Source organism: Astatotilapia calliptera, chromosome 7 (assembly GCF_900246225.1).
Source record: "Astatotilapia calliptera chromosome 7, fAstCal1.2, whole genome shotgun sequence".
Lineage (NCBI taxonomy): Eukaryota > Metazoa > Chordata > Actinopteri > Cichliformes > Cichlidae > Astatotilapia > Astatotilapia calliptera.
Window position 1 is genome coordinate 22299202 of NC_039308.1, and position 17908 is coordinate 22317109.

Genomic DNA, 17908 nt, shown 5'->3' on the forward strand with positions numbered 1-17908 from the left:
ACAATAATCGAATTTATATATAGGTGCCTTTCACCACACTCAAGGACACCTTACAAGGACTTCAAGAACAAAATCACAGCACAGATAAAATAACAGTAGGAAGACACAATAAAAATAACTGTCAATACATCAGTCAATTTGTAATCTATTACCTGCATTTAGTGGGTCACAGTCATGTTGAGATCAGTCTCAACATCAGGCAGGAAGTGGGGATAAAAACTCTCAAAGGCAAAAACTGAAGTCATTTCCAGTATATTTTATTTTTAATTCGTTTTGCAAGTGCAGTCAAAGTCAAATTCCACTTTTCTCTTACTTCTGCAATACGTACAGAATGTACAACGAATTGAAATGTTTCACGCAACCCAGGGGGTAAAGCTTGAATAAATAAATACAAGACATCTATGAGATTATAATAAGTATCAAGTATAAATATGGGTTGCGTCAGTTATATGAAAGCCTATGTGCTATATGTAAAATTCAATTTGTGGTTAAAAAATATGCAAAACCACCCAAATCACACGGAAGATTATTTGATTTCAAAATGGAACATTCTGCTCTGATTTTACAACTTTTTTTGGCCTAAATTCACTGCATGTAAATGAGAATATCAGTGGACTAAATGTCATAAGATCCTTGTGCAGAGAGAGAGGGCAGCCCATGCTTTAGCGATCTCCAAACATGCACAGCACATTGGTCAGCACAGCCCTGCCCTCAGAACCTAACCACCAGCTCAACAAGGGCAAAGCTGTTTTCCCTTTGTCCCCAACTGCAACCTGTTGGCCTTTAACAGAGAAACCTCTGGAACAAGGTGTTTTCTCCAAAGGCTCTCATCTTCCTTTCTGATGTCTACTCTTTGGAATTAAGCATTTCCTCCATTCAGCCATGATCACTTCACTTTTCTCCAACCTTGGGTTTATCTACTTGCTTCTGGTGATCATTCATCTGAGCTTGAGCAGTCCTATCAACCCCGCTGAGAACCATCACAGGGCATCACTTGGTAGTGTTGTGGTTGATAATCCACTGGTTGATGCACGGGACTTTCTAAGCCAGTTTCTGTCTACGCTGAACCTCACAAAGCTGAGGCCCCAGACCCGGCAAATTGCTGCTCACAAAGAGCCGCCAGAGTACATGCTTGAGCTGTACAACCGATTTGCTAATGACCGGACTGCTGTGCCATCAGCCAACATTGTGCGCAGCTTCAATAATGAAGGTACAAGCTTCTAAATATTACCACTTACATTTTTTCTTTCTGCACACTCTTGTCACGTTTAATGTTGTGTTCAGGAATTTAAATTATTCAACAGTTTGACTTATGGAGGAGAAAGTGATGTACTGTAAATGCTAATTATCATTGTTTTATTTCATCCTGACAGTTTATGAGTGAGAGTGCCTTAAGTCTGATCACGCACATTCATACAAAAAGTTTGAAGCACGCTTTTTCATCCTTTAATTTCAGATTCATCCCCCTACGGTATAACACCCAGGGGTATAAGGATATATCCCTTGCTGTTTAATATCTCCTTGCCTCACCACGAACGAATAACATTAGCTGAACTTCGACTTTTCACTTTGGTCTGGAAGGCCCAAAGACCATCTGCTGGCTTTGATTGCAAGGTGACAATTTACAAAATACATGAGGGAGTTGTTTGGACTAAAGAGGTGGGGAAAGAAGGAAGAAGGAGGGGTAAAGAGGAGGTGTTGGAGATGAAGGATCTGGAGGAACTGGTGACAAAGCATATCCATGCAAAAGATAATAGCTGGGTGTCATTTGAACTGACGCATGTGGTTACACTCTGGCGGAAGTCAGGGTGTGCAACTCACAGACTCGAGGTTCATCTTGCATGTATGGGGTCAGAGGATGAAGGGGCCACACAAGAGGCCACAGAGGAGGCAGAAACCTTGGTGGACATTGACAGGAGCTTGGACGGGAAACAAAATACAATAATGATTGTGTTCTCAGATGATCAGAGCAGAGACCGCAAACAGGACAAACAAGAGCTCATCCAAATGATTAACCACGAGAATGACCTTCCTGAGAACATGGGCAGGGGCCAAGAACCCTTCTGGGAGCATGTTAATCACAAGAACAGCCATGCTAAACAGGACGAGCTAAACCAGCAGTCTCTCATGCGACCGCGGTCCAACCTTATCTATTACGCACCTCCTCGAATCCGTCGCAATGTTAAGAGCGAGTCATGCAAAAGAACACCTCTCTTTGTGGATTTTAAAGACATTGGCTGGGATTCATGGATCATCCAACCTCTGGGCTACGAAGCGTACAAGTGCAATGGCGTATGCAACCCGCCTTTGACTTCTGAGGTCTCCCCCACCAAACATGCCATAGTGCAGACGCTGCTGAGTATAAAGAATCCAGATAGAGCACCGCGTGCCTGCTGTGTACCCACAAAGTTGGAGCCAATCTCACTACTTTATCACGATAATGGTGCGATTACTTTCAACCACAAGTATGAAGGAATGGTGGTGGCAGAGTGTGGCTGCAGATAGTCCTCAGAGTATTACTTATTACTAAGACTGTGTTGTGATGGATCTAAAAGTCATCATCTTAGAAACATCTCTATCTATCTATCTATCTATCTATCTATCTATCTATCTATCTATCTATCTATCTATCTATCTATCTATCTATCTATCTATCTATCTATCTATCTATCTATCTATCTATCTATCTATCTATCTATCTATCTATCTATCTATCTATCTATCTATCTATCTAAGATCTTATGCATTGGTGTGTAAAAAGCACAGGTCAGGACTTAGTTGTAAATTAGAAATGAACACATGATGTAAATTTGCAATTGTATAAAGATAAATCAATAATCCTTATATTAATGTAGACTATAAGCCTTTCGATATAATGCTGCAAATCATTAACCACAAACATCTATTAGTCAAAACAAGAGAGAGGAAATGATTGTCTGACAGCAAATATCTGAAAATCAAAGTATAAATGTTGTTCCCGTCTCATGCCACATCATGAGGAGTGAGCCAAAAAGCTAAATAATGCAGACAACAGCAATAACCTTCTGAATATTTTGGGATTCTTAGAGAAATTAAACAAAAAACTTCCTTTGTAAGTCTCCACATTTTCTTCAATATCTATATTTATTTCAATAATTTATACATATTTTATGCACTACATAAACTGTAATGCGTATTTTTTTAAATTATGAAAAGCCTTATGTGTTATTTGAATAGCAATCCTGCTGAAATGCTTTATATTGAGATATTCAGCCACAAATTTCTAAATGACATAATTTACTTCTTTGCCCTGTGGCATGTTGGAGCCAGCCAGATGATTTAAAGACTGACATTTTTTCTCCTATTTGCTTGCCATACTTGCAGAAAATGTATTTTCGATGGCTTTTGACCAGGAGAGGATTTTACGGTATGTTGGAGCTCTTCGGGGGCTTCTTGTCTGAAAAATGTTATTTCTCTTGCTTAATCTTGCAGTCGACTGCTGTGAAATCATGCTTTATACCAACCATTCATATCTTGCTTTTTGGCTTTCGACATAAATGCTAATACGGTTGGGAAAAAATAAATAAAATATCTGAAAACAAATATGTTCACTGAGCAGTTTTTGAGCTTGTGCAACATATTTCATTGTCAGGTAATCACCGCACTCCCCATCAGTCAGCCGTAATCCCCGTCCCTCTAGCGCCACATGCCTGGCGGGCCTCACTCTGCCTGCTTCCATACCAGAGTGATAAAGAGGTGTCAGAGCCTGGAGTCTTGTAGGCCATCACTCAGGATGAGACGCCACTCCAAGTGGTAGCATTTGTGAGAAGGTGGTGTCAGATTCCTGGTCTCGAGCGCCAGCTTGTCCGAATGACAATTCTGCCATCAGGTTCCCTGCTGCCCTCTGAACCCTCCCACTTCCCTTTTTTGACACTGGCATGCTTACACTCTTATCAAGGCCAAGGCAACGGTACAAATGGAAAAAATACATGTCACATCATCACCTAGCTTTTGCTGTTAACAGTCGGAAGTAGATAACAATAATGGAATAACACTGTGGAACTTAATAGGATCCTCACGCAATGAACAGATTTACATGGGCCAAGTGTGCAGGGCAGAGATACGGACCGGCAGTGAATGGATTAATTTATCATTGTGGAACTTACAGTATTTAAAATGGATGTGAGAAATATTTTATTTTACAGTTTTTCTCAGTCGCTTTGGTGCTTTTCTCACATCACTATTAACATTTGCACAGCAGTTAGTGTAGTTCTCAAAACAATTAGTGCAAACTGCAAAACCTAGTGGATAACCTGCAAAAGCAGGTCACTTGCTCAAAATCGATGATCCATTCCTCAAAAGCAAGTATTCATGTCAATGAAACTGTCAGTGTCATCAAAATGAGAAGTCTTGACACCATCTTGATGAACAAGATAATCAAATGGCTTTGTCATGTTTTCATTAGGACAGTGTACAGTAGTCTCTCAGTGTCTTCCAATGCAAAAAAAGGTCAGAACTCGGTGACACTACCTAAAAATGCTCAAGAGAGCACTATACATTTTTTGCACAGCCATGTACAGTAAAATATACAGTAAAGTTAGACATTCCTGTAGTTATGGAAGTAAGTGAGTACAAGACACTGAATACGTATGTTTCACATTTTTACTGTGTAGGATTTTTGTAATTCTACAACATTGTGCAAAAGAAAAATACTCTACAGTCACGTATTTAGAAAAAACGTGAGAAACACCCTTTTGGTAGAGCTGTGCACAAATGCGAACAATATAACAGTACATATTGTAACTGAACATACGTAAATCATTCTGGCACATTCAGACGTTCCTGTCTGTCTGGCCACATATTCTCATCTACATCACAACGCATATCATCCCTTGCAATGCAGCGAGGAAAGTATCTCCTGGAGTGGTGAATCCACCCTCTGCATGACTCTGCTGTGATGTCGTCACATGCTGCATCCATGGCCATTTGTGCATGTGAGTGCCGGTCATAAACCTTCCACCTCCAGGCAGACAAAAACTCCTCCGTCGGATTAAGGAATGGGGAGTAGGGAGGGAGATATTCAACAGGTATTCTGTCATGTGCTGCAAACCACTGTCTGACCAGATGTGAAAAGGGACATTATCCCACACAACAAAATACTTGTTGAGTTGACATCCACCCCTCTCATTCTCAGGGAGTATGGCATGAGAGAAATTGTTCAATTTCAAGGACAGGAAAAAATAATGAAAAAAAGGTATAGCATTTGCTTGACAGCATTTGAAAACGAATTCACCAATTTTATATGTAATGACTCAAGCAATGAAATAAAGACTATTAGTTTTATTGGAAACTACTATTTAGCATCCAAAAGTATAGTTCATTTTGACTGACATGACATAAGCAAATGATAATGTTGTCGATGGCAGAGAATTGTATGAAAGCACCTGATACATGTCCAAGAGCATTTGCAATTTGTTCAGAGGAAGGAGAAATTGCACAAATGACTAAAAGTTGCGGAGGTTGCATTAATAGTTTTGAGAATTTTCATTTTGATCTGAGAAAAGCACCAAAGTGACTGAGAAAAACTGTAAGCATAAAGCATGAGCCACAAATATATACCAAGAATGAAGCCAACAGGAGAGCTTCAATGAAAATTCATGACAAGAAAAAGTCTTACTGTTTGTTTTTCTTATCATTAAGAACTTTCATTTCTGCAAAGTGTTTTTTTTTAATTATAAACATAATCTCATTAAGGTTAAACATTTTACATGTAAACACTTTCTACTCAGCCTAAAATAGCTACGAAACATTCATTAAATAGGCTTTCCTTTCTTCCAAGCCAGCGAAACCCATAAAAGGTCAAGCTCGCTGTTACAGCAGTTGCAGATTAAAGGTACAGAACGTGACATTTGAAAAGCTTTCTGTTCATGTTAGACCATTTCTTTTATGTTTGCTCTCAGCTGCTTTGGCACGTTTCTTGGCCCCCTTTTTAGATTTCTCAGTACTGAACATGCACTTTCCACAACAGTTCATTCATGAAACAAAACACTATTAACCTCCAAAATGTTTTAACTGTCAAAGTGAAATTTTACCCGCTCAGTCACAGAATTACTTTGATGCTGTATAAAACCAGGGTTGTAAAAATGCATATTCTTTCAGAACAATAGTGGACTGTGTAGGTGTATTCTTCACCTTCTAATTCCATAATAATTGTGTGCTGCATATGTTGACTGACACTGAGTAGCTGCTATTACAGACTATTAATGTTGTGATGATAGCTGACTGCTGTTGTGTTTTTTATTGTATTGTACTCAAAGAAATACTCTTCAAGAACACGTGGTTCTGCATTCTGCTTTATTCTGCCATTATATTTGCATATAATGTAAAGGACACATCGTTCTCTCGTTCAGTGTAATGCTGGCCTAACAGCACTGTGTGCTTCAAACATCATCTGCAAGTTTCTATATATTCTTTTGATCGAGTTGCTTTCGAATATTTCTGCTGAAGTTTTCAAAATATGTAAAATCCCCCTAAACATGTGCTCATAATAAATAATAAGGCAAATGACTAAGTGCAATTGTTTACAGTGTGAAGAGTTACAGCCTGCTTATGTCTCTGTGAGCGAAACAGACATTTATATCAGTTCAATACTTTAATCGTCCAAATTAATGCAGCACTATCGCATTGTGTGAGTCATCATATTCAGAATAGCCTGTTTATTTGTCAAAATCTGCCAAACACGCACATTAGAAGTCATGAGTATGAAGACTGTAAAGCATTTTTATAGAGCTTGAGCGCAGCAGAGTTACAGTAATTTGTGGTGTTGGAGGAGCTGCTAAGATAAACATTTAATGCAGGCAACAGCCTGCCCATAAGAATAAGGATATGTGATGATATAGCAATGTAAAGGAAAGTAAAAACAGAGCACAACAGTATAAAGGAAGATGTAGGAGAAAAGATCGTGGATGAAAATCTGCTGCCCAGGCAAGCGTCAGGATCACCCTCAATTTCCAGTTGTTACTATAACGTACTATTGTACACAGTAGGCTTTGTGTCGACAGCCATGCCTTACATGTTGCAGATCATTAGGATTTTGTTCTGTGCTCTGTACAATTTCTGTCTTTTTCTTACTGTGTCTGTCGTTTCCATCCATGTAAAAAGGTTTTACCAGGATTTCTATGAAAAGCTAAGTATGGCCTGTTATTGTAAAACCACCTTTAGTATTAATAACTCGAGATGATTGTTTTCTGTATGACTGTATCAATTTTCACACTGTTATGGAGGAATTCTGGCCCACATCATTTTTAATATTGCTTCAGTTCATTAAGATTTTCTTGGCAACTGTTTATGCTCAGCTCCTTTAAGGTTGTGCCACAGGACTTCAGCCAGGTTGAGGACTTGTCTGGGACATCTTGATTTGTTTCTTTTTCAGATTTCTTTGTTAGATTTGTTGGTGTGTTTAGGATCATGTATCCATACACACTTAGCTGGTGTATGGATTTGTTTGTGTATGTGCTATTAATTTATGGAAACTGTGATGGCACTGCTGTCCTGCTTGGCCAGGACATTTTTAGTCTCAAGAGTTTTTTCCCCCGGTTAAATAAAGGTTAATAATAATAATAATAATAATAATAATAATAATAATAATAAATAACCCTTCCTGCTTCTCCAAGGTCATTGTTGATCTCTTTCCTCCTTGGCTTTGGGTTAGCACACAGCTGAATGTGCTCAAACTTCTTCTTTTATAAAGATGCTCACACTTTCTGATGATCATAGAGTGTACAGTATTTGTATTTGATTAGCAGCACTAAAAGAAGCAATAAAAATCTCCTTAGTTATTCACAGAATTGCATTGAGTCCTGTGAAAACGTTCTTTTTGACATGAAAGCTAATTTTTTTTTTCCTTTCCAACCTTGCTTTTGAATGCAACATTTCATAACTACCGTATTTCCCGGACTACAAAGCGCACCTAAATATTAGCCGCACAAGCTAAAATCAGGGGAAAATCCTGTTTTGTACATACATTAGCCGCACCTGACCAAAAGCCGCAGGTGTTTCAATGTTGACTTATCATATGTAAGAGAATATGCACAAAGGGAATTGTCAGGAAAGAGATGGCTGTTTGGAGACATCACTTTTATTAATATTTTGAAAAACAAGTTATGGGTACATATTTGCACATGTAGTACATAACAATAACCTACAGCACACCAGAAAAATAGATTCGGACTACCTTTTAGGCTCAGGTGCAGTGACACAGCTTTAACAAGAAGAAAAGTCAGTCATTCACCATCTTTCTCTTCTTCCTGCGCACTAAAACCACCAAAGTCCTCTTCTCCAGTGTCGGATACAAACAGGCTCATGATGGCTTCGTCATCCACTCTTCTTCTCTCCTTCGTTGTCACTTTCAAAACCAAAGAAAACCTCATTGTCAGTGTCAGAGTCAAACACCCTCAGAAGGGCCGTGGCGGTGTCCTCCTCTCCATCATGCAGCAGTCCAGCCCTTCAAAATCCGTTGGTGATCGTGGATGTTTTCACACTTTTCCACGCTGTCAGAATCCACCGGTGGAGTTGGGCATAACTTGCTTTTTGGGCATAACTTGCAAGTTTATCGCCGCTCATCATCCACGACTCCCGCTGAACGCGTAGCGCTACTTTGAAGTTTGTTTTTCGCGCTACTTCGTACGGCACTACGTTGCCTGGCGGACGGACATGTGACTAACATACCACTCTTGAACCCCGATCCTTCCGCCAGGCAACGTAGTGCCGTACAACAGCGGAACACACAAAACAAATCGTCTTACGATATGACAAAAATCACGGACAATCCATAGAAAAGCCGCACCTGACTAAAAGCCGCAGGGTTCAAAGCTTGTGCAAAAAGTAGCGGCTTATAGCCCGACATTTACGGTACTACAAAATGTCAGTCTGTTATACTCAGAAAATTAATAGTGTGGCACAGCAGGAGTTCAATGTCAGTGAAGCGTTGCAGAACAAAACTCTTAGGAAATTAGACAATGAGTAACACACTTCAAGAGTCATTGTGACAAAATAGCTAACCGTTCCCACCCCCCTGGTTTGCACTGTGCCAAAGGAATTTTTTATTTTGGCTGCACAGACTTATACGCTCATGCAAAAATCTTGATTTTGACACATGAATCACAGATTTGAGATGAGTTATGGTCTTTTGCAGTTTATATATACATAGTGCTATGCTGCATGTATGAGCTGTTTTAGGAAAAGTATATTGTTACTACTGTAAAATGTTTTACAATACACATTTGAGTTGTTAGCATATTGATTGATTTTTGTCATTTAGATCACCTGACTTACACAATTGATGATGTCTAATTTGGGAGGGTAAAACTATTCATATGAATCAAAACAACTGAGAAAAACATCACTAAAACACTGCTCTGTTAATAGTGGGAATTAGCTTCATGTTAAAGCTGACTGGGACATGATTGGTCATGCATTTACAATAATAGTGGATTGGATTTATATAGCGCTTTTCAAGGCACCCAAAGCGCTTTACAATGCCACTATTCATTCACACACTGGTGGAGGCAGCTACAGTTGTAGCCACAGCTGCCCTGGGGCAGACTGACAGAAGCGAGGCTGCCATATCTTGCCATCGGCCCCTCTAGCCAACACCAGTAGGCAAGTAGGGTAAAGGGTCTTGCCCAAGGACACAACGACCAGGACAGAGAGCCCAGGGATCGAACCGGCGACTTTCCGGTTACAGAGGCGATTCCCAACCCCCTGAGCCACGGTCGCCTCTGCAAGGTAGAAACTAGTGGCATGCAACAGGAAATAAATGTTTATTTGTATGCAGAACCAGAAAAGATCTTCCTGGAAAAACTAGTGTTTAAGTGTCCCAGTTATTTTTAATCAATTATTTGAAATCATAGCTTTTGTTTAATGATTATAGTTTGATCCACCATAACTGAAAATAGCTGGAGACATAAAGTAAATGTGAGTAGATACAATTAAATGATCTCTCTGTGTAGCCCATTTAATTTACCCCCAACCAAAGGTCATTTTTCACAGTCCCAGATTGAGACATGACTCATTGTCTCCAGTTTAACTCTGCATCTGAAAAAATGTTAAATACTTAAACTTATATATGTAGCAATGACAGATATTAATGTTAAACATAAAGCAATTTCACAAAATAAAGCCAGCATATGTAGCATACAAATAAACCCCAAGACTAATGTTTTTTTCTATGCTTATATGTATTCTATGCATCTCTCAGGAACAGTTAATTGTGGCTTTGATCACAAAGCCATGCTGTTCAAAACATTGGTTTGCTAGGGGTAACAAAAGAAAGCCTTATGACAGGAAGTCATGGTATGAATAACATAAATAATATCTGATCAAGTACAGAGGAACACATCTCTTTTTAAAATTTTTTTTTAATATTTGGTGCAGTGTACACGTAGAATATCCTAGAACTCACTGAGACTTTGATACTTGAAAAATGAATAGGTTCGCTGTGACAATTTAGTCACTTTTCGCTCTCAGATATGAGCTTTAAGCTCACAGCAGCGCGGCGATTTTCACTGTCTTTACTGTAAAATAAACAAACAGCACCGCAGCGGCACGCTTGTCATCTCCTGCGTGGGCATGCGCAGATGGAGCGTGGTGGGTGGAGATTTTTTTTGTTTATTTTCGTGGCTAACTAGCTAGTAAAACGCGTTGTTGTTAGCATATATATTTCCCCTCACATTATCAGTGAAGTATAAGAAGTCGAACATATAAACGAGTGCGAGTTTAGCGAGTATTACACTGAAACGTTTGACGAGGTTTTTAGGTTTGGGTCCATCACAGGAGACCCTCGCGAGCTAGGCGTGAAGTTGATGAATGTTAGCGTGTGCTAGCAAGCTAGCCGAAATAACGCTAAGGCGAGCTAGTTAACGCTGCCACTTCGTAGATAAAGTAAACCATATATTATCTCCTGCATCCAGGAACAAGGCTACAGCTCGGTGGTATCACTGTAAGTGCGCAACATTTCCTCTTTGATTTGTGTTGTGATTTATATATAGAATTAGTTGACGAGTAACCCAGTGTTAGCTAATGCTAACAGAGGATGAACTGGAAATTGCTGGCTCTCCTTATTCTGTTCATTAATTGTTCATTTGCTAAACGTGCATTAATATGAATACACAGTTATTCATGATCACGAGCAGTGTAGTACCGACCAGGCTGGGCTGCATCATACTGGGGTATAAGGGATAGAGGAAATATAAAGTTACCCGCTTCCATTAGCTATATGGTGATTTCATCTTAAATCACCAGTTTTAAAAACAACAACAAAACAAAACATTTTTTTGCTCATTCCTCTCCGATATGCCTAAAAATGTAATGATCCATAGTTTGTACAGGTATAATTGTGGGTGTGAAGTTTTAGCTAAATATGTGTAATACTTTTAAAGACACATATTTTTCAAAAATCTGTCAACTTTCAGCACGTTTTCCCCACTTTGAAATTTGAGGCCTTGTTTGAACACGAATATCTCAAAAACTATTAAAGATAAAAGCCTGAAATTATCACTAGCCTCTTTTAGCGTTATAGGGAACTAGGGGTTGTAATTTGTGACCGATACCAAAAACAGACAATTAGAAATGTGAACTTTTCTTTTATCTTAGTCCCAAATTGCAGACTCTGATTGGCTTTTATGGTAAGAAAATTTCATGCTCGTATCTCGAGCATGGCCCCAGAGTTCAAAGAAAAACATATATAAACATTTAAGTTCAAATTTTACAAAGTGGTCAATCAGAATGTTTACACTGATTTAAGATGGAATGACTTTATTAGGACAAAGGCCAGTTACATTTTTTTTGTGAGACTGTAGTAATAAGTAAAACTTTAACTGAGTATCAATTTATTTTTTCAGAAATTGAAGTTATTTTGCTCCCCGTACAACACACTGTATTTGTCAATGCAGTGTTGCTAATGGATGAATGGGAACTTTGAAGCAATGGTTACAAATTAATTATGTGCCTTACAACTCAGATGTCAGAATGACAACATTGTTATCAGCACCTGTTCATATGTGCATAAAGTTTTGAATCAAAGATACAGAGACAACCTTGAGCAGTCTTCTTTGGAAAAGTTGCCAGAAAAACTCTTCTTTCTGTGGCCAGTACATTGAGTATTATGTCAGTTAGTTTTCTTCCCCACCTGAGGTGATTCACAGATTGATTTTTACTTTATGAATTGTGGTGTGAAATCCTGATTATCATCTCAACTCTCACTGAAGACAGTTCTCCTCCTGCTTTAGGTTGCTAAATTTGGGCAACAGTGACTCGACGGTAATTTTACCTTCTCATTTCTTCTGGTAAAGGTAAAGAGGATAGAGCTGGAAAGCCTCCCCAAGGTTGAAACCTAAGGAGCAAGATGTCAATCACAAGCACCCCCACGAGTAATGATGCCTGCTTGAGCATTGTGCACAGCCTCATGTGCCACCGTCAGGGAGGAGAGAGCGAAAGCTTCGCTAAGCGAGCTATCGAGAGCCTCGTCAAGAAGCTCAAGGAGAAGAAAGATGAGCTGGATTCCCTTATTACAGCCATCACTACAAATGGAGCTCATCCTAGCAAGTGTGTCACCATACAGCGGACTCTGGATGGACGCCTACAGGTAAAGTAGCAAATTCATACTTCTGTGTTTGTTGGTGTTACACCCTGTGATTGTAAATTGGAAAACTTAAGGACCTGTCTAATGTGATGCACCTCTTTGCTCTAGGTGGCGGGGCGGAAAGGGTTTCCCCACGTTGTCTATGCCAGATTATGGCGATGGCCTGATCTACACAAGAATGAGTTAAAACACGTGAAATATTGCCAGTATGCGTTTGACCTGAAGTGTGACAATGTTTGTGTCAACCCATACCACTACGAGAGGGTTGTCTCTCCTGGAATTGGTGAGTAGATTTTAATTTTTGAGTTATTAATATATATATAGAGTACTAATAAAGGGCTTATATAAGAATGTTACGGTTTATTCAACGTGATCATTTTCTTTGATGTCATATCTCATATTTATACATAATATTTAGTTAAAATATCCAAGTTTCTTGCCTAATTTTTACTCTTGATTATTAAGCCACACTTAGAGTGATGCTGATTAAAATGTCTCGCTGTTAAATGTGTTTGCAGACTTATCAGGACTGACCCTCTCAAGTTCAGGTAGGGTGAGCATTTTCTGTTTGCTCAACATAGATTTCTGTGAATGTTCTTCAGTTCTAACCATGTCCTGTTCTGCTAGGTCCACTCTTAGTAAAGGATGAGTATGACTACGATAACCAGCCATCTCACTCCAGCTCTGAAAATCACCTGCCGACGATCCAGCATCCACCGTCGAGGCCGGGCCCACAGGAAACATTCAACAGCCCTGCTCTACTTCCCCCATCAGAGGGCAGCAGTTCAGCTTCTACTTCTGCTTTCTCGACCATTAGTGCTGGACCCTCAAGTAAGTCACGAAACAGTGTCAGCACCTTCTGCAAAATTAAAATAATGCAGCTACTTTAAAAACACTGTGAATCTAAATGTTGCTGTTTTACACTTGGGGTTTGTTAGATTTAAATAAGCATTTTTTAAGGAAATGAATTAATTTGATTACTTATTTAGCCAAAGTTACTTTTATTTAGTCTTTTGTTTTAAGCTATTTATTAATGGAGCTGTTTTAAATGTATGCTTACAGATCCTACCCCGAACTGGAACAGAAACCCCAGCTTCACCCCAGCGGGGCCTCAGCACCAGAATGGGCACCTACAGCATCATCCGCCCATGCCTCACACAGGGCATTACTGTGAGTGAATATAAAACATGCACAAGTTCTGCACAGCTTGGACAAGTCAAATCTGATAAATTCATTTGTAATTTTCTGCGTTCAAGCCAGTGGAGACAAATGTGCTTTTAGGCTAATTAACCCTGTTAAGTAGTTTAGTTAAAGACTGGCTGCTGTAGCAGAACACATTAGTATTCTACAGAGACGTGAAGCCAAATAGGTGATGGTTTATTTATGAGTTATTGAAGATATTAGAGATAATACTTCTGTGTGAGTGGAGTTAAGCTTATCAAATTTAAAAGTTGATTTGAAAATTAGTAAAATAGTCTTCACCATCGATGTCTGGTCAGTGCATTATGTTTATGAGTTAGCCTCTTTTGGTCATTTCTAGCTGCTATGTGTTCAATACTCATTTCTAAATAAAATGTCTCTGTTTAAATACACGTGTAATTATTTTCAACATGATTTACAGGGCCTGTTACCAATGAAATTGCATTCCAGCCACCCATATCCAACCACCCTGGTAAGTACTAAGAAGAAGATCAAAGACAGTTTGCTTTTTAAATTTTTTTTTATCCCTAATTGTGCTATGAGTGAACTTGATTGACCTCTGGTTGCTTGCTGGTTGTTTCAGCTCCAGAATACTGGTGTTCGATTGCATACTTTGAGATGGATGTCCAAGTTGGGGAGACGTTTAAAGTTCCATCCACATGTCCAATAGTGACTGTGGATGGCTATGTCGATCCATCAGGAGGGGATCGCTTCTGCTTGGGTCAACTGAGCAATGTCCACAGGACGGAGAACATAGAGAGAGCCAGGTACTATGTCACACACTTTAAAATATATCATGATATTGTTTAGTGAAGAAATTCATGTCAAATATGGTTACTATTTACTTCCTGTCCTTCATGTCGTTAGGCTCCACATCGGCAAAGGCGTGCAGCTGGAGTGCAAAGGTGAAGGAGATGTCTGGGTGCGCTGTCTGAGTGATCACGCAGTGTTTGTGCAGAGCTATTATCTGGACCGAGAGGCTGGACGTGCACCTGGCGACGCAGTTCACAAGATCTACCCCAGTGCTTACATTAAGGTGCGAATAGCATAATTATGAGATTTGGACTAATGATAATCTCAGTCGATTATGTGAAGTGTCCCTTTTTCGTTGTACTGGTAGAGAATTTTAACCATATATACACGGAGTCTCTCAATATTTGTAGACAGATTTTTAGCATTTGCCTTGTCCCCTGCCAGGTGTTTGACTTGCGTCAGTGCCACAGGCAGATGCAGCAGCAGGCAGCGACGGCTCAGGCAGCAGCTGCAGCGCAAGCAGCTGCAGTCGCTGGGAATATTCCAGGTCCAGGCTCCGTGGGAGGCATCGCCCCTGCAATCAGTGAGTCTTCTTACTACCACTCTTAGCCTTGAACAAGTATATTGTTATGATTACTTGTGTTTTCATGACAAGCTCTATTTTTGTTTGGTAAATGTTAAATATCAGATAAGAAACTCTGACCAAAGCACTTTTGAGCTAAAATGTATTTATTCATAACCTGTTATGCACAGTTCGTCTTTTTATGCATTAAAGCAAACAATGTTTTCCTTCCTTTATTTGTTGGTTTTGTCAGACTGTTTTGTGAGACTTTTTAAAAACAACTTCATTTTCTTTAACTGTCAATGATAATGATGATAATGAAAGAAACGTCTTTATAGCTGACCGGTGGTGCAGTGGGTAGACTGAGTCTTTTCTGTGTGCGTCTTGCATGTTCTTCCTGTGCCTGTGTGGGCTTCATCTGGCTACATGCAAATTTAGCTCAATTGTGCATGGATGAAAGGTAGAAAAAGTGCTTGAAGGGTGTAGAGTAAAGCACTGTATGAATGGATGACCTTTAGTCTGCAGTGCTTTGAGTAGTCAGTAAGGCTAGAAGGCTAAATTAAATTTAGTGGAAATGCAGTACAATATGCAACCTGGTGTGAGTGGGACGAACGAGTATATTAGTAATAGTCTCTGTGTGGTAACTGTACCTACTTAGTATGTTCCACACAGACACACGGATTCAGTTGCCTCACGTTTCTCTGCTTTGGTTTGGCCTGTAGTGCCACGTCGATCTAAAAATTGCCGCTTGTAATTTCCCCTGCAGGTCTGTCAGCTGCTGCAGGCATTGGGGTCGATGACCTGCGCAGGCTGTGCATCCTCCGGATGAGCTTCGTGAAGGGCTGGGGGCCGGACTACCCACGGCAAAGCATTAAAGAGACACCCTGTTGGATTGAGATCCATTTACACCGAGCCCTGCAACTACTGGATGAAGTTCTGCACACCATGCCCATAGCTGACCCTCAACCTCTTGACTGAGTTAAAGCATAAGAACTGTATTAGGAAAAAACTAAAAAAATAAATAAATGAAAAATAACAGTTAAAAACAGAACAAAAAAAAATCTGACTCTACTCTTAAGAGAAAAACTCCAACTATAAGCCTGGAGTGCCAAAGGAGGACTGCAAAGGAGTAGGAAGGAGGACATGAAGGCCAGCAGTATACTCCAAAACACACTTCTTTAAAATCCAGCACTGCAAGCAGTTTCCAGAATTCTGAGAGACTCCAGGTTTGCAGTTTCAGTGACTTCCAAACAGCTGGAGGAACATGTGAGTCACACTGGGAGGACTCGCAGCGCAGTGGAAGACGACGGCCATGAAAAAGGAGGCTGATTGTTTACTAAGTGAGGCTGCTTAACATCAAACGAACACGGCCTGTGCCTCTCTAACCTCAAGGCTGAGGTTACAAAAACACTCAAGGTACAATGATAAGAATTAAAGAAAATATTTTCACTGAGAATATTAGTGCAGCTTTAGTGTTGATGCTGTGCGAAGCCAATCCATCCATTTTCTTGCGTAAATTATTTAGTGAAATATTCGGCTCTCAAACAATTTAGGTGTTTGATCCCAACTCATCCTAAATGTGATTTCAGCTGGAGTATACGGCCGGTCCAGTCCTCCTCTTATGGCTCTCTTATACGGCTTCATGTACCTGGAGTTATTTCCCCCTCACAGATCTGGACATTAATGTAAAATTATGTTCTACATTACCCATGCTCTCGTAAACTGTAATCTTGCTTATTTTTCCAGTGCTGGCAGTCCTTGTTTGATGTGCTATGATTTATATTCTCCTTTTGAATTTTTTTTTTTTTTTGTAATAACAGAGCATTTTGAAAAGCCCATCTTAGATGAACTCTGTTTCTCTTTCAACGCCATAAAACTTTCCTTTTTTTAACAACCAGTCAAGGCTGTTCTAACCCTGAGAAAGTAATGGCTTGGACTGAAAAAGCCAAATTTTCATTGAAATTAGGAAATAGTAAAAATAAAAATCTCACGCCGGTGTTGATATGTTACTGTATTTCTTTTACTAGCTTAGTGTCTTTTAGCACTTTTATTAATTTGTAATTAATTTGTCTTTTTCATAGTCTCATTTGTGGTTACTTGTCGTAATCATATAATGTTAGCATAGCTGAAGGGTTTTCATTTCAAACTACTTGCGGTTTATGTGCTATCTGCCCAAAATCTGTTTTTACTTTCAAACACTCACCCGCAGCAGGTTTGACTGGTGTATTTGGCTGACTTCAATACTTTAGAGACACTTTAGGTGGAGTATTTCTTTAAGATGGCTCACAATTACCCATTTTTATTTTAACGTATTCTAGCTGAGTAACTGAGGGGTGAATTGTGAGAGGAAGTGTAAGCCATATTGATGCCAAAAAGCGAAAAGGTTATTGGACCGTAGTCATTTCAGTATTATGTCGCTTGTACAAGCTCGGTTTAAATAATCAGAACCAGTCTAGTTTTGTTCAGCATTATTGATCAAACAATATTTTTATCTGGAGCTCTGTTTACCTACAGCTGTTGCAGTATTTTATACTCTTTTTGCTACTTTTACAGTGATGAACCACCCGTTCTAAAAAAAAAAAAAAAAAAAAAAAAAAAAATGCTGTACAATTTTCAAGAAATGCAACTTCATGCTTTTCTTTACAATTCTGCCATACAATCTGAATACATACAGAGTTCGAATGCTATTGATGTTTATATGTATGCATATGGTTGAATAAAATTTAATGGGCATCGCTTGGTGAGTGGATCAAGCTTGTTAAAAAGGACGCCGG

General features: G+C 39.4%; 2 protein-coding genes across 3 annotated transcripts; both read left to right on the forward strand.

The window, feature by feature from the left end:
• Nucleotides 1-602: 602 nt before the first annotated feature.
• bmp10l (bone morphogenetic protein 10, like) lies at nucleotides 603-2505 on the forward strand. The gene is made up of 2 exons (XM_026176923.1): nucleotides 603-1210; nucleotides 1457-2505. Exons 1-2 carry the CDS (start codon nucleotides 883-885, stop codon nucleotides 2503-2505), a joined length of 1377 nt encoding a protein of 458 aa, XP_026032708.1. The 5' UTR covers nucleotides 603-882.
• An 8060-nt stretch (nucleotides 2506-10565) lies between these two features.
• Nucleotides 10566-17902, forward strand: smad4a (SMAD family member 4a). 2 transcript variants are annotated; one of them, XM_026173822.1, is made up of 11 exons: nucleotides 10566-10626; nucleotides 12330-12622; nucleotides 12728-12902; nucleotides 13138-13167; nucleotides 13247-13450; nucleotides 13682-13789; nucleotides 14241-14291; nucleotides 14403-14586; nucleotides 14687-14855; nucleotides 15017-15155; nucleotides 15901-17902. In XM_026173822.1, the coding sequence occupies exons 2-11, from the start codon at nucleotides 12383-12385 to the stop codon at nucleotides 16110-16112; spliced, it is 1512 nt and encodes a 503-aa protein (XP_026029607.1). In that variant the 5' UTR covers nucleotides 10566-10626; nucleotides 12330-12382; the 3' UTR covers nucleotides 16113-17902. The 2 variants fall into 2 exon arrangements, with proteins under 2 accessions (XP_026029607.1, XP_026029606.1); XM_026173821.1 differs by lacking the exon at nucleotides 10566-10626 and adding an exon at nucleotides 10633-10978.
• The last annotated feature ends 6 nt before the right edge of the window (nucleotides 17903-17908 follow it).